This window comes from Notamacropus eugenii, chromosome 3 (genome assembly GCF_028372415.1).
Source record: "Notamacropus eugenii isolate mMacEug1 chromosome 3, mMacEug1.pri_v2, whole genome shotgun sequence".
NCBI lineage: Eukaryota > Metazoa > Chordata > Mammalia > Diprotodontia > Macropodidae > Notamacropus > Notamacropus eugenii.
In genome coordinates, this window is record NC_092874.1 from 395,306,199 (window position 1) to 395,325,441 (window position 19,243).

The following is a 19,243-nucleotide window of genomic DNA, read 5'->3' on the forward strand; positions in this document are numbered from 1 at the left end:
ATTTTCACTAAATTTGGGGTTCCAAATTTTCTCCCCTTTTGTCCCCTCCCCCCACCCCAAAACACCGAGCATTCTAATTACCCTTATCACCAATCTGCTCTCTCTTCTATCATCCCTCTCTGCCCTTGTCTCCATCTTCTCTTTTGTCCTATAAGGCCAAATAACTTTCTATACCCCTTTACCTGTATTTCTTATTTCCTAATGGCAAGAACAGTACTCCACAGCTGTTTCTAAAACTTTGAGTTCCAACTTCTCTTCCTCCCTCCCTCCCCACCCCTTCCCTTTGGAAGGCAAGCAATTCAATATAGGCCAAATCTGTGTAGTTTTGCAGATGACTTCCATAATAGTCGTGTTGTATAAGACTAACTATATTTCCCTCCATCCTATCCTGTCCCCCATTACTTCTATTCTCTCTTTTGATCCTGTCCCTCCTTATGAGTGTTGACCTCAAATTGCTCCCTCCTCCCCATGCCCTCCCTTCCATCCCCCCCCACCTTGCTTATCCCCTACTTTCCTGTATTGTAAGATAGGTTTTCATACCAAAATGAGTGTGCATTTTATTCCTTCCTTTAGTGGAATGTGTTGAGAGTAAACTTCATGTTTTTCTCTCACCTCCCCTCTTTTTCCCTCCACTAATAAGTCTTTTGCTTGCCTCTTTTATGAAAGACAATTTGCCCCATTCCATTTCTCCCTTTCTCCTCCCAATATATTTCTCTCTCACTGCTTGATTTCATTTTTTTTAAAGTATTTTAAAGTATATTTATTTATTTTTTTAAATTTCACTTTTAACATTCATTTTCACAGAATTTTTGGGCTCCAAATTTTCTCCCCCCTTGTCCCCTCCCCCCACCCCAAAACACCGAGCATTCTAATTGCCCCCATCTCCACTCCGCTCTCTTCTCCATCATTCCTCTCTGCCCTTGTCTCCATCCTCTCGTCTGTCCTGTTGGGCCAAATAACTTTCTATACCCCTTTACCTGTATTTCTTATTTCCTAGCGGCAAGAACAGCACTTGACAGTTATTCCTAAAACTTTGAGTTGCAACTTCTTTTCCTCCCTCCCTCCCCACCCCCTCCCTTTGGAAGGCAAGCAATTCAATATCGGCCAAATCTGTGTAGTTTTGCAAATGACTTCCATAATAGTCGTGTTATATAAGACTAACTATATTTCCCTCCATCCTATCCTGATTCCAATTACTTCTATTCTCTCTTTTGATCCTGTCCCTCCCTGTGAGTGTCGACCTCAAATTGTACCCTCCTCCCCATGCCCTCCCTTCCATCCCCCCCCCACCCTGCTTATCCCCTTATCCCCTACTTTCCTGTATTGTAAGATAGGTTTTCATACCAAAATGAGTGTGCATTTTATTCCTTCCTTTAGTGGAATGTGATGAGAGTAAACTTCATGTTTTTCTCTCACCTCCCCTCTTTTTTCCCAAACTAAAAAAAATCTTTTGCTTGCCTCTTTTATGAGAGATAATTTGCCCCATTCCATTTCTCCCTCTCTCCTCCCATATATTTCTCTCTCACTGCTTGATTTCATTTTTTTTTTTAAGATATGATCCCATCCTATTCAATTCACTCTGTGCACTCTGTCTCTATGAGTGTGTGCGTGTGCATGTGTGTGTGTAATTCCAGCAAGTACCCAGTTACTGAATAGTTTCAAGAGTTACTAATATTGTCTTTCCATGTACGGATGTAAACAGTTCAACTTTTATAAGTCCCTTATGACTTCTCTTTGCTGTTTACCTTTTCATGCTTCTCTTCATTCTTGTGGTTGAAAGTCAAATTTTCTTTTCAGCTCTGGTCTTTTCATCAAGAATGCTTGAAAGTCCTCTCTTTCATTGAAAGACCATTTTTTCCCCTGAAGTATTATACTCAGTTTTTCTGGGTAGGTGATTCTTGGTTTTAGTCCTAGTTCCTTTGACTTCTGGAATATCCTATTCCATGCCCTTTGATCCCTTAATGTAGAAGCTGCTAGATCTTGTGTTATCCTGATTGTATTTCCACAGTACTTGAATTGTTTCTTTCTAGCTGCTTGCAATATTTTCTCCTTGACCTGGGAATTCTGGAATTTGGCCACAATATTCCTAGGAGTTTCTCTTTTTGGATCTTTTTCAGGTGGTGATTGGTGGATTCTTTCAATATTTATTTTGCCTTCTGGTTCTAGAATATCAGGGCAGTTTTCCTTGATAATTTCATGAAAGATGATGTCTAGGCTCTTTTTTTGATCATGGCTTTCAGGTAGGCCCATAATTTTTAAATTGTCTCTCCTGGATCTATTTTCCAGGTCAGTTGTTTTTCCAATGAGATATTTCACATGATCTTCCATTTTGTCATTCTTTTGGTTTTGTTTTGTGATTTCTTGGTTTCTCATAAAGTCATTAGCCTCCATCTGTTCCATTCTAATTTTGAAAGAACTATTTTCTTCAGTGAGCTTTTGAATCTCCTTTTCCATTTGGCTAATTCTGCTTTTGAAAGCATTCTTCTCCTCATTGGCTTCTTGAACCTCCTTTGCCAATTGAGTTAGTCTATTTTTCAGGGTGTTATTTTCTTCAGCATTTTTTTGGGTCTCCTTTAGCAGGGTGCTGATCTGTTGTTCATACTTTGCTTGCAAGTCTTTTATTGCTCTTCCCAGTTTTTCCTCCACCTCTCTAACATGATTTTGAAAATTGTTTGGGCTCTTTATGACCTTTTCCCAGAACTGATCCCATTGAGTGGGCTGGGATGTAGAAGCACTGACTTCCATGTCTTCCCCTGATGGTAAGCATTGTTCTTCCTCATCAGAAAGGAAGGGAGGAAATACCTGTTCACTAAGAAAGTAACCTTCTATAGTCTTATTTTTTTTTCCCCCTTTTCTGGGCATTTTCCCAGCCAGTGACTTGACTTCTGAATAATCTCTCCATACCCACCTCACCTCTAGATCCGCCCAGCTAGTGCTTGGGGTCTGAGATTCAAATGCTGCTTGCCAGCCTCAGGGCTTTTGGCGGGGGCAGGGCTGCTATTCAGTGTGAGATTAAGTTCAGGTGCTCAGGTGGGGGCAGGGCCGCCTCACGGGCTCAGTTGCCTCAGGGGGTTTATGCGGAAACCTTCAACAATGGATCCAGGCTCCTGCTTGCTTGGGGAGCCCTTGTCTGCTGCCGCCTCCACTGCTGCCTCCCGAGGGGGCCCGAGCCACGGGGACACCCCATTCCCCTGTCGGCCACCCAAAAAGTCTCTCTCACCGACCCTTGTCACCTGTGGGTGGAGGGACCCACACGGCTGCTGGAGATTCCGTCCCTGAAGCCTGCTTGGATCTGCTCCTCTCGGCGCCGCATGGCCAAGGAGGGCTGGGCTCGCCTCCCGGTCTGGGGCGCAATGGACCTTTCGCGTCAGGTCTCTCTGGAACAGAAATCTCATCTGTTCTGTTGTTCTGTGGCTTCTGCTGCTCCAGAATCTTTTTTATAGATATTTTATGGGCTGTGGGTTCGGAGCTAGTGTATGTGCGTCTTTCTACTCCGCCATCTTGGCTCCGTCCCCCTAGAACACTTTATTTCACCATTTCTGCTTCATGGTTTGCCCACCTTACTTCATGTCCCAGGTAAAACCTCACCTTCCACTGGAAACCTTTCCTAATCCCAATTAATTCTCTTTCCTTTCCTCTATTAATTATTTCCATTGATCCTGTGAATAACTTGCTTACACACAAGCTAGCTGCATGTTGTCTCACCATTAGGTTATGAGCTCCATGGGAGGCTGGCATATAGTAGGTACTTAATTAATGTTTACTGACTGCCTGACTGACTACTATGTGTTTTACACTCTGCTACTAGGTGTTTATAAGGAGGAGGTGGGGAAAATGGATTAAAAAATAAATATATGATAGTTCCAGGATTGCAAGGATTGCAAATCCCATTAGGCAGAAGAGTAAAAAAGGTAACACATCATAAGTATTAAAATGAGCACATTTTAGACCACAGGTGCTGAAGAAGGATGGTGGTAGAAAGGATCAATGTGGATTCAAATTAATCAAGGGAGACTTTATAGGGGATATAGAACTTAGGATAGGCAGGATTTATATAGGCAGAGAAGAATGGTGGGCATTCCAGAATAGAATGAGGAGGAAATTCAGTATATAAACAAAGACATGGAGGTGGAAATGGTATCTTCTAGGGACCATGAAGAGAGGTCTGAAGGATCTTTGAGCGGAATTGGAAACAACAGGTAGGGAGTGGGAGGCCTATTTATAGAGAGCCTTTGAGCAGAATACCTGCTGCCTCCACTTCTTTAATTCTGCTTCACTTCTAAACTCTCTGGAGTTTGGTTTCTGACCTCATCACTAAATTGAAATTGCTCTCTCCAAAGTTAACCATGAGGTATGGTAAGAGGCAGCATGATACAATGGATATGCTTTGCACTTGGCATCAGGAAGACCTGAGTTCAAAATATACTTCACAGACATTGCTGCATATGATTCTGGGAAGTCATTCAAGCTCTCTGACTTACTTTCCTATCTTTAGGCTGCACTTGATGGCCTCTAAGATCTTTCCAGCTCTAAGTCTCTGATCCTACGATTTCTTTTTTTCATCCTATCTGAATGCCCCTCCTCATTTTCCTTTGCTGTATTTATACATGTCATGCCCACTAACTTTTGGGTTATAACCCAAAGCTCTGTCCTGGGCCCTTTGGTAATCAAGCTGTAGAAGGCTTAAAATGCCAGGATAAGGCATTTTTATTTTATCCAAGAAATAATAGGGAATAAATGAAGGCTTTTCAACAGAGAAATGACATGTTTAGACTTTTACTTTAGAAAGATTATTTTGGCAGCTGTGTGTGAAAAACAAATCAACAAGGAGCAGACTGGATGCAGAGAGACTCATTAGGAGATTACTACAATTACTACAGGTATGAGGCCTGAACAAGGGTGGTGGAAAAGGATATGGAGGGAGAAACTGGGGCAGTAAAATAAATAGGATTTGGAAGGAGGAGATGGAAGAGTTAGAGATGATACTATGATTATTAACCTAGGCAAGGGGCAGGATGGTAATGCTCTCAACAGAAACAAGGCAGATTAGAAGAGAAGCATGTTTGGGGTAAGGAAGTTGAGATGATCTATTTTGGATATACTTAGCTTGAGATTCAACGGAACATCCAAAGGGAGAGGTCTAGTAGGTAATTAATTGGTGGGTACGGAGTTTAGGAGAGATATTAAAAATTGGATGTAATAAATTTTGAAGTCATCTAAATAAATCACTGAACCTGGAGAAATAGATATGGTCATCAAGAGACTGTGGAGAGAAAAACAGGTTGAGGACAGAGCGTCATGGAACACATGCTTGGGAGGTGGGAGGGACCATGAAATAGCTGAGACTGAGGGGGCAGTCAGATAGGAAGAAAACCAAGAGATAGTAATATGACTGAAGCCAAGGGAAGAGAGATTATCTAGGAGGGGGAGGAGGAAGAGATAAAGCTATCAGTAAAAAAAATAAAATAAAATAAAGCTACAGAGGAGTCAAGGAGAATGGCTGAAAAGAAGCCATTTCCCTTAAGAAATCAAGTGAAACCGTTGAAAGAAGTTTCAGTAGTGGTATGGTCAGAAGCCAGACTGCAAAGGTGCAAGATCTGAGTTCAAATCTTGTATTGGACATTCTCTAGCAGTATGACCCTGGGCAAATCACCTAATCTCTTTGCCTCAATTTTCTCATCTGTAAAATGGAGATAATAGCACCTACCTCACAGGGTTGTAAAGATCAAATAAGTCATATAAAGTGCTTTGCAACCTTGAAGTACTTTATAACTGCTTATTAATAATAATATTACTATTATTACAGAAGATCTGCTGGATAATGGGAAAGAGTATTGGCTCTGAAGTCAGAGAATCTGAGTTCAAATCTGTGTTACTGTGGGGAAATAGTAACCTTCTGGGACTTCAGTTTCTACAAAACTAGGGGGTTGGACTGAATGTTGTCTAAGCTCCCCTCTAGTTCTAAATCCTCTGTTTATTAGCAATTCTGTCTTTTCCATGATTCTGTGCCATGTAGCATTACTAAGAAAATAATGAGGGGAGAAAGGGAGGGAGGGAGAGAGAGAGAGAGAGAGAGAGAGAGAGAGAGAGAGAGAGAGAGAGAGAGAGAGAAGCGAAGCGTTTGTGGCAGAAGGTATTTGGGATTATTCAAAAGGATTTCTCAGATGTGACACAGTCCAAAGTCTGCCTTCAACTGAACTCTCAGTCCACCTCATTGTTCATCTGAAGAACCTGTGAAAGACACTCTGAAACAGTGGGTGACCTTCACAGCTTGCTTTTCTAGCTTGCATCAGCCTAGGACATATTCACTTTTCATTCACTTTGGTTTTTTTCAGTGTGGAAGGTTAGACTAATTTGTTTTGTATAGCTATGTATTTGTAATGTTATAAGGCTCAATGCAATTAGTATAATGGTTTTTTGAACAAGAACATGAATAGGAATCTTTCTGTTTGAATAATGATAACATCTTTCACCACACTGGGTGAACCCCTTAAATAAACATTTACCTTACTGTTCCATATGTCTCTTGATATCAATACTCAGAGGACTGTTAATTTCACAGCCACATCTGTGACAGGATTACATAAAGTTAAAATGTATATTTAAGAGATAAGTTATCTGAGGACAGTCTTTACCAAGTCAAAGTCTTTTTAAAATAAAAAGAGTACCACACAGCGGAATCCTGTATTTTCTCCCCCTTTTAGTGACTCTACAGATGTGATTACCAAGTTTCATAAAGGATCATTTTGATTTACATATATATATGTGTGTGTGTGTGTCTGTCTGTCTGTCTGTCTATCTATCTCTAATGGTTTTCAAGGATTTTATAGAGATAAGAAACTAGGTCCAGGAGTCTATGATTACAATCTTTCTTGATTATCTTTTTTTTTTTTTTTGAGGGGAGGGGAAAATATTGTTAAGTGCTTTTTTATTTAAAAAAACTTCATCTTTGGATGACAGATATATAAACAGATTCCTGTTCAAGTTCGGATTAGACAAGATGACCTCTGCAGTTTCTTCTAATTCAAAATAATAAGAGCTAACATTTATATAACACTTACTATACGCCAGACATTGTGCTAAGCCACTTTATAATTAACTCATTTAATCTTTACAACAAAACCCTGGCAGATGGGTGCTATTACTATCCCCATTTTATAGATAAGGAAACTGAGGCAGAGGTTAAGTGATTTAGGGTCACATAGTTAATAAGAGTCTGAGGCTGAATTTGAACTTAGATTTTCCCAACTCCAAGCCCAACATTTTAGCCACTGAGCTGCTTCAAATTCTATGAGTGCCCACTATGTGGTGAGAAGTGTTGGGTTCAAAATATCTGAGACATTGTTCCTGCCTTCAAAGAGCTCATGACATAGCTGAGCAGATATGTTCCACACGACACTTTAAAAGTATTTATTAAGTATCCGCTATGTATATAACCTTGTGCCACAATCTAAAGGAGATACAAAGCTTAAACAAAAAAAAAGGACTCAGTTCCTATCTTTAGACTTTATAATTTAATAGTGATATTGGCAATATACATCATTTGGGGGAAGCCAGAGGGAGAAGGGTGCATGTACCTGAAATGCAATTAATTTAGGGAATTCCCAATGTATATATAATTTATACTCTTAGAGAACTGCCTGAGGCATTTAGGTCTTCTTGACTCCAAAGCCAATTGTTTATCCATTATTACACAATGCTTTTAAATTCAATACTGAAACAGTTAAGTGTTACTAACATAAAATTAGGTATAAAAATGAATGGTATAAACAAATGCTACAATTCTTAATTTCATGTCCTTGGAAAATTACTTTACCTGTCTGTATTTCTCCCTGTTAGAAATAGATATCTTTAATTACAAAGAACATTCTAAAGATCAACAGACTGATATTTTAATAAATATTAAACAGAAATCACCAGGTTCAACTATGTCTCGTTAACTAGCATTAAGTACACTAATAAAAATCTCATTTGCTAGTACAGAATTATTTAATATCAACTTACATGTTCACCTTTTGCTGACTTCTCTCATTTTTGTTTTGGAAAATATGTATTCTGGGAAAGTAAAAGTGCTAAAAAAAAAAAAAATTACAAAATTTCCCAGTCATATGAACAGTTAATTAGAAAGTTTTCTTTCTATATTTTATATAAACCATTCTTCTTCTTAAAAATGGCCACAATCTGATTTTTGCCAAATAAAGACTATACAAGATGACAACTAAAGAGTTACATACCAGATATTACTAAACTTTGTTTGATCTGCAGTTAGTAATCTCTCTTGGAAGCTGGTTACCAATTCTGGTGCAGTCCACCGAAGGGGAATAATTTTATTATCATCTGTTTCAATATAATCCGCCTATGGTGTTAAGTAAGACACAGAGTATGAGAAAACTGAATGAGATTTTTAATATGCACCATAACTTATTTCTAAGAGATGCTTAACGTGAACTAAAAATGCTTGTATAAAAAAGGGGTGGGGTAGAGTAAAGGAATATATTTTTCTGCTTCTGCTGTCACAAAAGAATTTTTCTAGGATAAATGGTAAGTAAGCTTCTATGAAATTCTCTACAATGTTCTGTAAGTTGAATAGTGAACTGCAGAATGGCCCTGAATAGTCTTTAATTCCTGGAAAACAAAGGCACACAATATCTGGTGTATAATCACTCACAGTCACAGGACAAAAGAATATTTGGATATAAATGCCAGAACTTATGGGTATTTTACAGTATTATAAATATGGTATTTCATATAGGTGATCTATATGTAAATAAACAAACAAAATAGGAAACTCTCTCTTCAGGGTTATGTTCTGACAGTTTAGTCTAAACTGATAATTACCTCCAGAAGGGACCAGAACTTAAATTGTAATTTTGCTGGCTATATGAAGAAGTTTATATGTACAGTATTACATAACAGATGCTACTAGGATCACAGTTTCACAGATTTACAACTGGAAGGGATCTTAGAAATCATCTAGCCCTCCCATTTTATAGACAAGGAAACTGAGGTTCATAAAGTTAAGTCACCTGCTCAAAGTCACATAGGAAGTTAAGTAGCAGGACCAAGATTCAAACCTAGGTCCTTGGACTCTAAAGTCAGGGCTCTTTCCACGAGGCTGTCTCTCTTGTACATACAATGTAACTTCAGTAATTTGCTGCTGCTGTTTTGAAATGAATTTCTATATTAAAAAGAAGCTTTAGACTTGTTAAAAAACAACAGCACTATTTCTCTAAAATTGTTACAGGGAAGTTCATATTTCTTCCAATTCATTTTTTAACCTCTGTGATCTTCCACTTTAAAATTCCCTTGTATAAACCAAAAATAGGATAATAGTACTAAGGTTTACTGTCCACTTACTCATTTACAATTTCTTATTTGCCAGAAGGAAATATTAAATTTCCCAAGTAGAAGTACATAATATTCTGGAAGAAACACTAGACGTAGACTTCAACTTTATCCTGTTCCCTCCCCACTCCCTCCTGCTTTCAGAAGCCAAAACTGCCATTAAAATAATTAGAACAGTAATTCCCTCTTTTAAAAAATTACATCAAGACCAAAGCTGCATTGAATAAAGAATGATATTTTGTGAACATAAAGGTTATTATTCTTTGAAACTGAATTAGAAGGAAAAGTCAACACCAAAACCTCTAACTCACCTTGTATTTGCCAAGTCCTATTTCATAGTCTCCTATTTTTACATTTAAATCAGATGTGAGAAAACAATTCCGCAGGGCTAAGTCACTACAAAACAAAAAAGAATGAAACAAAAATATGAAAAGCCAAAGCCAATTCTGTGACAAAAATCAATAACTTGGCTAATGTAGGTTTTGAATTGTGGTTGAATTCATTATCAGGCAACAGAGTAAACTAATTTTAAAAAAATTAATCTTGGTACCAAAAAACCCCATATTATTATCTATATTTAAAGTCTTCTGTTTATTAATTCCATTTTATCCTGCATGTATATCCTGTTTGAATGTAATTATTTACATGTTATCTCCCCCATTAGATGGTGAACTCCTTTGAGAGTAGTCTGATTTTTGCTCTTCTTTGTATCCCCTGGGTTTTATAGCACAGTGCCTGGCACATGGAGGTGGTTAGTAATGGTTTGCTGACTGAGAAATAAAGCCTTAATTAAACCTTAGAGTGAATGTAATGATAAACCCTATGCTATGTTCTAATACTGATTTTCAAAGCATTCCATGAATTTACTCCAAGAAATTTTAATATATGTGTTTCATTTGGACAGCAGATGTAAATAAGTTCTTTTGTAAATCAGTACAGTTAATTCAGTGTTATACCATGTCAGCCTGTCAGCAAGAATTTTTATCAAGAGCCTCCTATTTACCAGGGATACAAAGAAGGGCAAAAGTCAGCCTAGTCCCTATCCTCAAGGATCTCCCAATCTAATGGGAGAGATAACATGCAAACAATTATGGACAAACAAGAAATATACAGGATAACTAGAGGGAAGAGGGTAGGATTAAGAGGCATCAGAAAAGGCTTCTTGTTGAGGGTAAGATTTTTGCTGGGGCTTGAATGGTCAGGAAGCCAGGAGGCAGAGAACTGACAAACTATATTTGGGGGCTTATCTCCTTTATTTTTAATAGTAGAAAAAAATTTCAAAGTAAGAGGATTGTTTTTCTTAATTAAAGATGAATAATAAGAGATTTTTTTCAACTCATCCTTGCTCCTCCTAATCTCTATATTTTATTCTATGGAAAAATTAAGTAGACCATTACTTCATTAGGAAAAAAAAAAAGAAAAGCTTAGTTGAGCTTCACTGTTATATAAACTGCTTACTAGCTAGAGATACACCTTGTTTTCGGGTTAAATGAATATTAAGGATAAAACGGGACCTGGTAGAAATTCCTATCACTATTTAGTTTTTCTGTGTTGTGTGGACTTGTAATTTCATTAGTAAAATAATAAAATTCTCTCTCTCTCTCTACCAATGCACATTAAGCAACTTATGTGTACTTTAGCCTTACAGAGTTGCCTAGGATACTGACTGAGAGGTTAAATGACTGGTCACACAAATCCTTGGTTTTCAAGACTCTGAAGAAGGTCCTCTATTGATTTTGCTGTAATTCTTCTACTCAGAATGTTTAGTTCAGAAAAAATCCCCTAACTTGCTGGTTTCTTGTAGCTGTGGCTCTTAACTGGCACACAGTTTAAGAGACTACAGAACCAAACAGAAAACAGAAGTAGTCACTTCTAGATGCTGATGTCCTCAACAATGGGAAAACCATAATAACTCAAAAAGGAAAATTACACTCATCATTTCAGATCAGTTCGTAGAAGTCCAGAAAATGAGCACTGTGAGGGAGTATCATTCCTGCTGTTTGAATCTGCTACCCCTAACAAAACGAGGGAAGCTGAAGCTTCACCGTGTACTGACATAATCAAGGGAGTGTTGTTGGAAATAAACAGCTGTAATGACAAGTCTGTACACACACACACACACATATACACATACACAGTACTGTGTAACTATAGCCCATAAAAGTGGAAGGTATGTTTGGAAAAAAAGTTGAATTAAGTCTTTGCCTTCGTGATATTTTTATCTTAAAATCTTGATGGGTGAGTCACTGACACCTAGGAGCTATTGTTCTTCCCTGAACCAAAAGAAAACTCTAACCCTAGCAGGATAGCTTTCTAAGTTTGCTTTTCCATTTTACTTTGTCTTTTCTTATATCAAAAATCCATAACAAACATGTTATAACTAATTTGTGAGCCTTTAAACCAAACATTCTTACTTTTCTGCCTAGATTAGAATTATGAGCCATCCAAAACAAACAAATACCAAAATTCATGCAATGAAGCGCTACTATCCATGGGCACATCAAGTTTTATTCCACTATTCCTCCCTCCCTCAGGCCAAAAAATGCTTAGTAAATGACTATTCCAGGTGCTACCAGAGACACAAATAAACGTAAAACACTATTCAGACCTCAAGGAACTAAGAATCTGGTATCTAGCAAGGATGCTCAATAAACCAACAAGCATTTATTAAATGTCTCTATGTCCTAGGGATTGGAGTTAGGGACACAAATACAAGGAATGAAATGCTACATTTTCAAGGCGCTTCCATTTTAATGGAAACAGATATTAGTATAAATTGAAGATCATATGAGGGAGGAAGAATTTAACTGAGAGAAGCAGAAGCAGAGAGGAGGTTACCCTACGCATATCGAATAATAATAGCAGCTTATACTTCTATAGCACTTCAAGGTTTGCAACATACTTGATAACTGTCTCATTTGATCTGCACCACCAAGACGTAGGTGCTATTATGATCCCAATTTGATAGTGAAGAAATAAGGCTAACAGAGGTTAGATGAGCTGCCCAGAACCACACAGGAGTAAGTTGTGAGGCTGGATTTGATTCAGGTCCTCCTGACTCCAGGCCCAGTGTTCTATCTTCCATACTACCAGGCTTCCAAGCACAAAAGAGTGGCAGCAAGTACAACACTGCAAACAGTGTTTGGGAGATGGCAAGTGATCAACTTAGGCGGAGGGGATAGTATGGGATAGAAGTTGTGAAGTAGGTAGTTACTAAGATCATGGAAGGCCTTGGAAGGAAGGAGGGCCACAGAAAAAAGACTTCATTCAGATGGGAGTTTATTATTCAATGGAAAGTTAACATAAGTTTTTGAGCAGTGTAGTTACGGGATCAACTTTGTGCATTATGGAGCAATTTGTGGCCAATTTTAATAGCCAATAATACCAAGTCTTCTGAACTCCAATGCTTCCTCCATTGTATTCTCCATACCAGTGTCAGAACGATCATTCTTACTCACAGATCTAGTCATGTCACTTACCTATTCTAAAAACCTTCAGAGGCTCCCTTGCTGCCCTGCAAGTGATATTCAAACTCTTTTGTCTGGCATTCAAGACCCTCTCTAATGTGGCACCATGCTACCTTTCTAGCCATTTCTCAATGCTAATTTCAAGCTTATTGTAAATACAACTAAAATAGTCTATTCTGTGTGAATAAAATTCAAATTCAATAAACATGTATTCACAGTTGCTACAACATGTAAGACGTTACGTGCTGGGAATACAAAAACAATCTCTTCCAATGAAAAATTCTAGTAAGATGTAATACATATAAGTAAATATAAGTAAACTCGAAGAGAAACAGAACAGGAAAGACTCATAGAAGAGTCTACACTTGAGTGAAACCTTGAAGGAAAAATTATTTTGAGAAGTAGAGGTGAAGAGGGATAACATTCCTGGTAAAGGGGTAGAAAGTACTTGTTCTTGTACAAATGGTGGGAAATATGAGTGTAGAATACCTGAAACAGCCAACAGACCAAAAAACACAAAAAAACAAAACCAAGAAAAAACTACATGAAAGTGAGAATTGTGAAATAAGGCTAGAGATCTCAGATGAAGTCAGATGGCAGAGGGCCTTAAATACCAGGTAGAGAAGTCTATATTTAATCCTAGAAGCAACAGGGAACAAATGAAACTGAAACTGAGCAGGGGAGTTCCATGGTTAGATTTCTGCCTAAGATTATTTTGACAACTATGTGGAGGATGGACTGGAGAAGAGAAAGACTATAGGGTAATGAGTTAAGTTATTACAACAGAACAAGTGAAAAGTGATGAGAACCTGAGGTAGGCTCGAAAGCATTAAGGTAGGGGAGAGATGCAAAAGATTCAACAAGTCCACAATTCCATTTGCATGTATTTATTGGTGTGGTTTCCTGCTATTTCCTCCTTTTCATCTGTTGAATTCTTCCAATCCTTTAAGTTTTCCTTGTTCAGTAATGATTCCCCTCATAGAACTTTGCTTAACACCTCTAATGCACTTAAAAAGAGTATTATGGAATAATGGAAAGGAGCCCTGGCAGTCAGAGGAACTGAGAGCTAACTGAACATCCCTGTGACTTTGAAATCACTTAACTTCTCTAGGCCTCAATTTCCTCATCTGTAAAACAAAAGTGTTTGGATTAAACAATACTTAAGGTCCTTTCCAGCTTTGAATCGCATGACCTAGGAATTCTGGAAGAATTAGTTAATAACATTAGGCTTAAGGAGCAAGGGAATAATTTATGCAATGACAATATTGTAGGAGAGCAATTTGGAACTATGTCCAAAGGGCTACAAAAATGTGCATACCCTTTGACCCAGCAATATCGCTTCTAGGACTGTATCCCAAAGAAAAGGGTCCCACATGTACAAAAATATATATAGCAGCTCTCTTTGTGGTAGCCAAGAACTGGAAATCAAGGGGATGCCCATCAATTGGGGAATGACTGAACGTGAATGTAATGGAATACTATTGTGCTATATAAGAAATGATGAACAGAAGACTTCAGAGAGGCCTGGAAAGACTTATATGAACTGATGCTGAGTAAAACAAGCAAAACCAGGAGAACATTGTACACAGTAACAATCACAGTGTGTGAGAAAATTTTCTGGTAGCCCTTCACAAGAATGCAAGGACCTCTTCCACATTCAGAGAAAGAACTATGGAACTGGATCGCAGAATGAAGCAGAATATTTTCTCTTGTGTTATGTTTTATTTTTTCTCATGGTTTCTCCCATTCATTTTAATTCTTCTATGCAACATGACCAATGTGAAAATGTGTTTAATAAAAATGTATGTGTAGAACTCATGTAAGATTGCATGCTGCCTTGGGGAGAGGGGAGGGAGAGGGGCAGAAGGGGAAGAAAATCTAAGACTTATAGAAGTGATTGTAGAAAACTGAAAACAAATAAATTAATTAAAAAAAGGGAAAAAATAACAATACTGTAAAGATAACCAATAATGAAAAACATAGCAACTTTGATCAAAACAATGACCAACTACAATTCCAAAGGACTCAAGATGAAACACGCCATCTACCTCCAGATAGAGCTGATGGACTCAAGAGTGCAGAGACAAGAATATTTTCTCTCACCCTCACTGAATGCAGATATTTGTTTGCAAGATTATACATGTTGGTAACAGGTTTTGTTTTTCTTATCTCCTCAATGGGTAAGGGAAGGGAAGAGAGGAAGGAAGAGAATTAGGAACTGAAAATAAAATAAAATTCAATTTAAAAAATAATTTTTAATAAAAAAAGGTTAAGCTCAGTTTGGCATGGAAGGTTGTATATCATAATGATTTGTGTACTAACTAATCTCTCTATTAAGCTATAAACTTCAGGAGGTAGGGATTCACTCTTAACTCTATCTCATCCTCACAGCAAATGCTTTCGACACAGTAGATACTTAAACATTTGCTGAAACAAAGAATAATGGTAAAGGGGAACAGGGAGAGAAAACAATGCCTGGAGACCAACTGTAATAATACAGTTAAGAGAACAAAGGGCAGAAACTGCTATGGAAATAAACTGCAAAGAGAGGGAAGACTCAACATTGAAGGTATAGAACACTAAGGAGAAAAAGGAGTCACAGATGACTAAAGTTTTCTGCCTGTGATGGTGATGCCATGGGTAAATACAGGGAAATCAGGGAAAAGAACTGGTTTAAGGGGAAAAGGTGATGAGTTTAGTTTTACGGACAACGGCTTTGAGATAAAGCAAGATATCAAAATGGAGATGACTGGCAGAGAGCTGAAAATGGGGTCTGACACTTGGGAGGAAAAAGTCAGAGCTAAAGAGGTACACAGACTATGTGCAAGCGAGGTGGTGGAAGAACTCAAAGAGGATTTAAATGACTAAGGGAAGAGAGTGTAAAGAGAAAAGAAGATTGAAGAAAAACTCTCAGGAGAGAATCACATTTTGCTGTTGGGTGATTCAAGAGAAATCATCAAGGAAAGATCAGTAAGGAAGGAAGAGAACCAGGAGACTACAGTGTGGTGGAAGCAAAACAAACAGATCAATAATACCACAGGACACAGAAACGATAGGGGGGATAAAGACTGAGAAAAAGACTATTGGATTTGGCTATTAGGAGGTTACTGGTGATCCCACAGAGAGGGGGGATAGAAACCCAATTGCAAGTGTTAAGGAATGAGTGAGCAGTGTGAGAGTGCAGGTAGTATAGACTAAGAATTCAAGAGAAGGGTGAAAGAGTAGAGGTTTTGATGGGAAGGGAGCTAATGGCTTCAATATTCTCAGTAAAGCAGGAAGCGAATGAGGTCATCTGCTATGTGTTTGAGGACGAGACTGAAAAGTGATTTGATACAAAGATCTTTCATTTTCTGAGAAACTTCTTTGCATCTTAAAACTGAGAGCTAGTACAGACCAAGCTATTTCTTAGCAGACCAGTATACACATATATTTTACTGTCTCAAAATGTGACACAATCTATTATACACAGAGAGAACACAGAGAAGTGGAAGGAAATGTATTAGGCCAAGAGAATTGCCAAAGTGTTTCACCTGCCTGGGGCAAATTCAGAGAATCTGTCAGGTCATTGAGAAATGCTTTCAGTTAACTAACCCCAAGGCTTGGGGGGTTGACTGAGAGAGGAGCTTTGAACAAAATGCAATTTCTAGACTTAACCTCAACTAAGTCAGACTAAAGGCCACAGTAGACTTGTTGGATTTATTTTACATTAGGGCATTACTCTTAAAAAATTTTGGGAGCTAGAACTTTCCGAGCTTATAAGAATAGAAGTAGTAGGCAAACAGCCTTATTTCTCAGTACATTCTATTTAGGTCAGGCTGAAGCAGTATGGAATAGAGAGCAGGACTTGAAGTCAGAAATGACCTGGGTTTGAATTCTACCTCTGATGCTTCCCAGATGAGAGATCCAGGGTCACTGAGTCATTCAACCTCTTTGAAGAATAGTTTCCTCATCTGCACAATGGGGAGAGTAACAGTGTGTCTTCATCACATGAATGATGTGATGTTCAAATTAAATCATACATGCAAAGCATTTTGTCAGTCTTCTAAGTGTAAATGTTAGTTGCTTTTATCATTATTTTGAAAACTCAAAGCTAGATATAAGGTTTGGACAAAAATATATTAAAAATACGATAATACTGTGTACACATGTTCTATACATGTACATTTTCAAAGTAGTAAATATGTTGAACTTTTAAAAATAAGTTAAAGGCCATAAATTGTCTATCTGTAGTGTTGATCTCTTAAAAATCTATTTTTCCTTAGGATCTATGCTCAATCTAAGAAAATGAAGTAGTTATATATTTTTGTACATTTGATGTGATTGTGCTATCACATGTTCCCAAAGCAAGGTGGGCCCCAACTTCATTTGTAAACTGATTGCCTTTCCCTAACATCTTTCACCCAAGACTCATCCAAGAATCTAAAAAAGCAAGCTGGCTAGAAAGGTCCTATGAAGAAGTTACTTCCTACACTCAATGGGTAGCAACTAAGACATTAGATTTCAATCCCGAAAGTAAAATCACACAAAATCAAATTGTTATTGGCTTTTTAATTTAAAATTAATAACTACACAAATTATTTAGAGCAAAGCTTTGTGTATTATACATGAATCCTTAATTATTCTTAAATGAGGGACAGCGAAAGAGAACAAGAGAAACAGTAGAAAGTCAAAATGAATGTCAAATTACCTATGTAATAATGAAAACCTCTGAACTTCCCTGGCTAAAGGGCACATGCACTGCTAACATGAATGAACTAACTCCTATGTTTTCCTGGTTAAGATGCTTCTAGTTACACATCAGGAAAAACTTTTAAGGAAAACGATCCTTACTATTAAGTATGCAATTATACATTTGGATAACACTTGACACTAGTAATTTATGACAGCTTAATAACTTAGTTACCTCAATATTCTCAGTTGAAACAATTCTGGTAATATTATACTATTAACAAGCTGGATATTTAACAGGCTATGACAGAACACATATAATTGGCTAATGTACAGATAATCATATAGTGTATTTATTAACAGTATAATCTCCTCAAAATGACCTGATGGCATTTTAATAATACACTGTTTGAGAAGACTCGAATTTAGGGAATGTTAAGTCCAGACTCTTGGTCAATGAAAGCTAGGAATGGTATGTTATGTTAAGATAGTAGCAGCTCTGGGAGCTCACAGGTTGTTGTCCTTCTCATTTGAAAATGACATCACTATTTTGGGGGTCAATGCACAGTGTCCAACTGTGACTGACCAGACCAATATGAGCTTGGAAGGCTCTCCCACAGGTCAGGCACAAATAGTCTGCATATACATTTGGAGTGATGACTTTAAATGTGCACATCTCATGTTTCTTTTAAGCTACTTACAATGTAAATGAAGAACTCTAAATTGAACAGATCATAAGGGGTAAAGGAATGGGAAGTCTAATGAACTGGTCAAATCAAGAGGCATTCATTAAGGACCCACTATGTGCCAATCACTGTTGTAAGCACTGAGAATCAAAGAAAGGCCCAAAACAGTCCATCTTCTTAAAGAACCCACAGTCTGATGGGGAAAACAGCATGAAAACAACTACATACAAAGGATAGAAGGTGGTAGATATGAAAGAGATATGTACAGATAAATATGAATATCTACCTATATTTATAGGACTTGGAAACTAATTAGAAATGAAGGGGGGAGGGGTTCATAGTGATGAGCTGAGGATAACACTTAGGTTCCAAGTCGGGGTGATGAAGAAGATGATAATAAGATGATAATAAGAAAGTTAGGAAGAAAAGAACATTTTTTGAGAAGCTAGTGAGTTCTGTTTTAGACATAAGGAAATTAAGATGTTAATGGGACACCCAGTTTGAAATGCTGAATTAAGAAGTTGAAGATATGAGCCTACAGGTTAGTGGAGAGATTAGGGCTGGATAAATAGATCTGAGAATTTTTCCATAGAGATTGTAACTGAATCCAAGGGAACTCATGAGATCACCAAATTAAAAAGTACAGAGGGAGAAACAAAGCCTTGGGAGAAACACCCATGATTAGAAGGTTAGACTTGGAAGAAGATCCATCACAAGATATTCAATTGGTCTGTCAATCTATTTCTTGGTAAGCCCTGCTAACTGATAATGAGCTGGACCTGGAGCTGAGAAAGAAGCAGTGATGTGACTAGATAGCATTTGTGAAATTATACAGCACTTATGGTGATTTCAACATATGCACTGCTACAAAAGCCTATCCCTTTAATAAAACCATGCTCCCAATGTAATGCTATCTGGCTGCATATTATAAAAAATTCTCTACTTTGACATCTCTATCTCCTTATATGTTTTGGTAAGATAACCTTTAGGGGCAGCTAGGTGGTGCACTGGATAGAGCACCAATGCAGAAGTCAGGAGGACCTGAGTTTAAATTTCACCTCAGACACTTGACATTCA

At 37.7% G+C, this 19,243-nt stretch overlaps 1 protein-coding gene across 2 annotated transcripts in view; it reads right to left on the reverse strand.

The window, feature by feature from the left end:
• LMTK2 (lemur tyrosine kinase 2) overlaps positions 1-19,243 on the reverse strand; it is a 109,572-nt gene that overhangs the window by 24,446 nt on the left and 65,883 nt on the right. For both annotated transcript variants that reach the window (XM_072597828.1, XM_072597826.1), the window contains exons 8-9: positions 9,657-9,741; positions 8,235-8,356 (exon numbers count right to left, since the gene is read on the reverse strand). In XM_072597828.1, the coding sequence (XP_072453929.1) occupies positions 8,235-8,356; positions 9,657-9,741 (207 nt within the window). The remainder of the gene's footprint in view (positions 1-8,234; positions 8,357-9,656; positions 9,742-19,243) is intronic.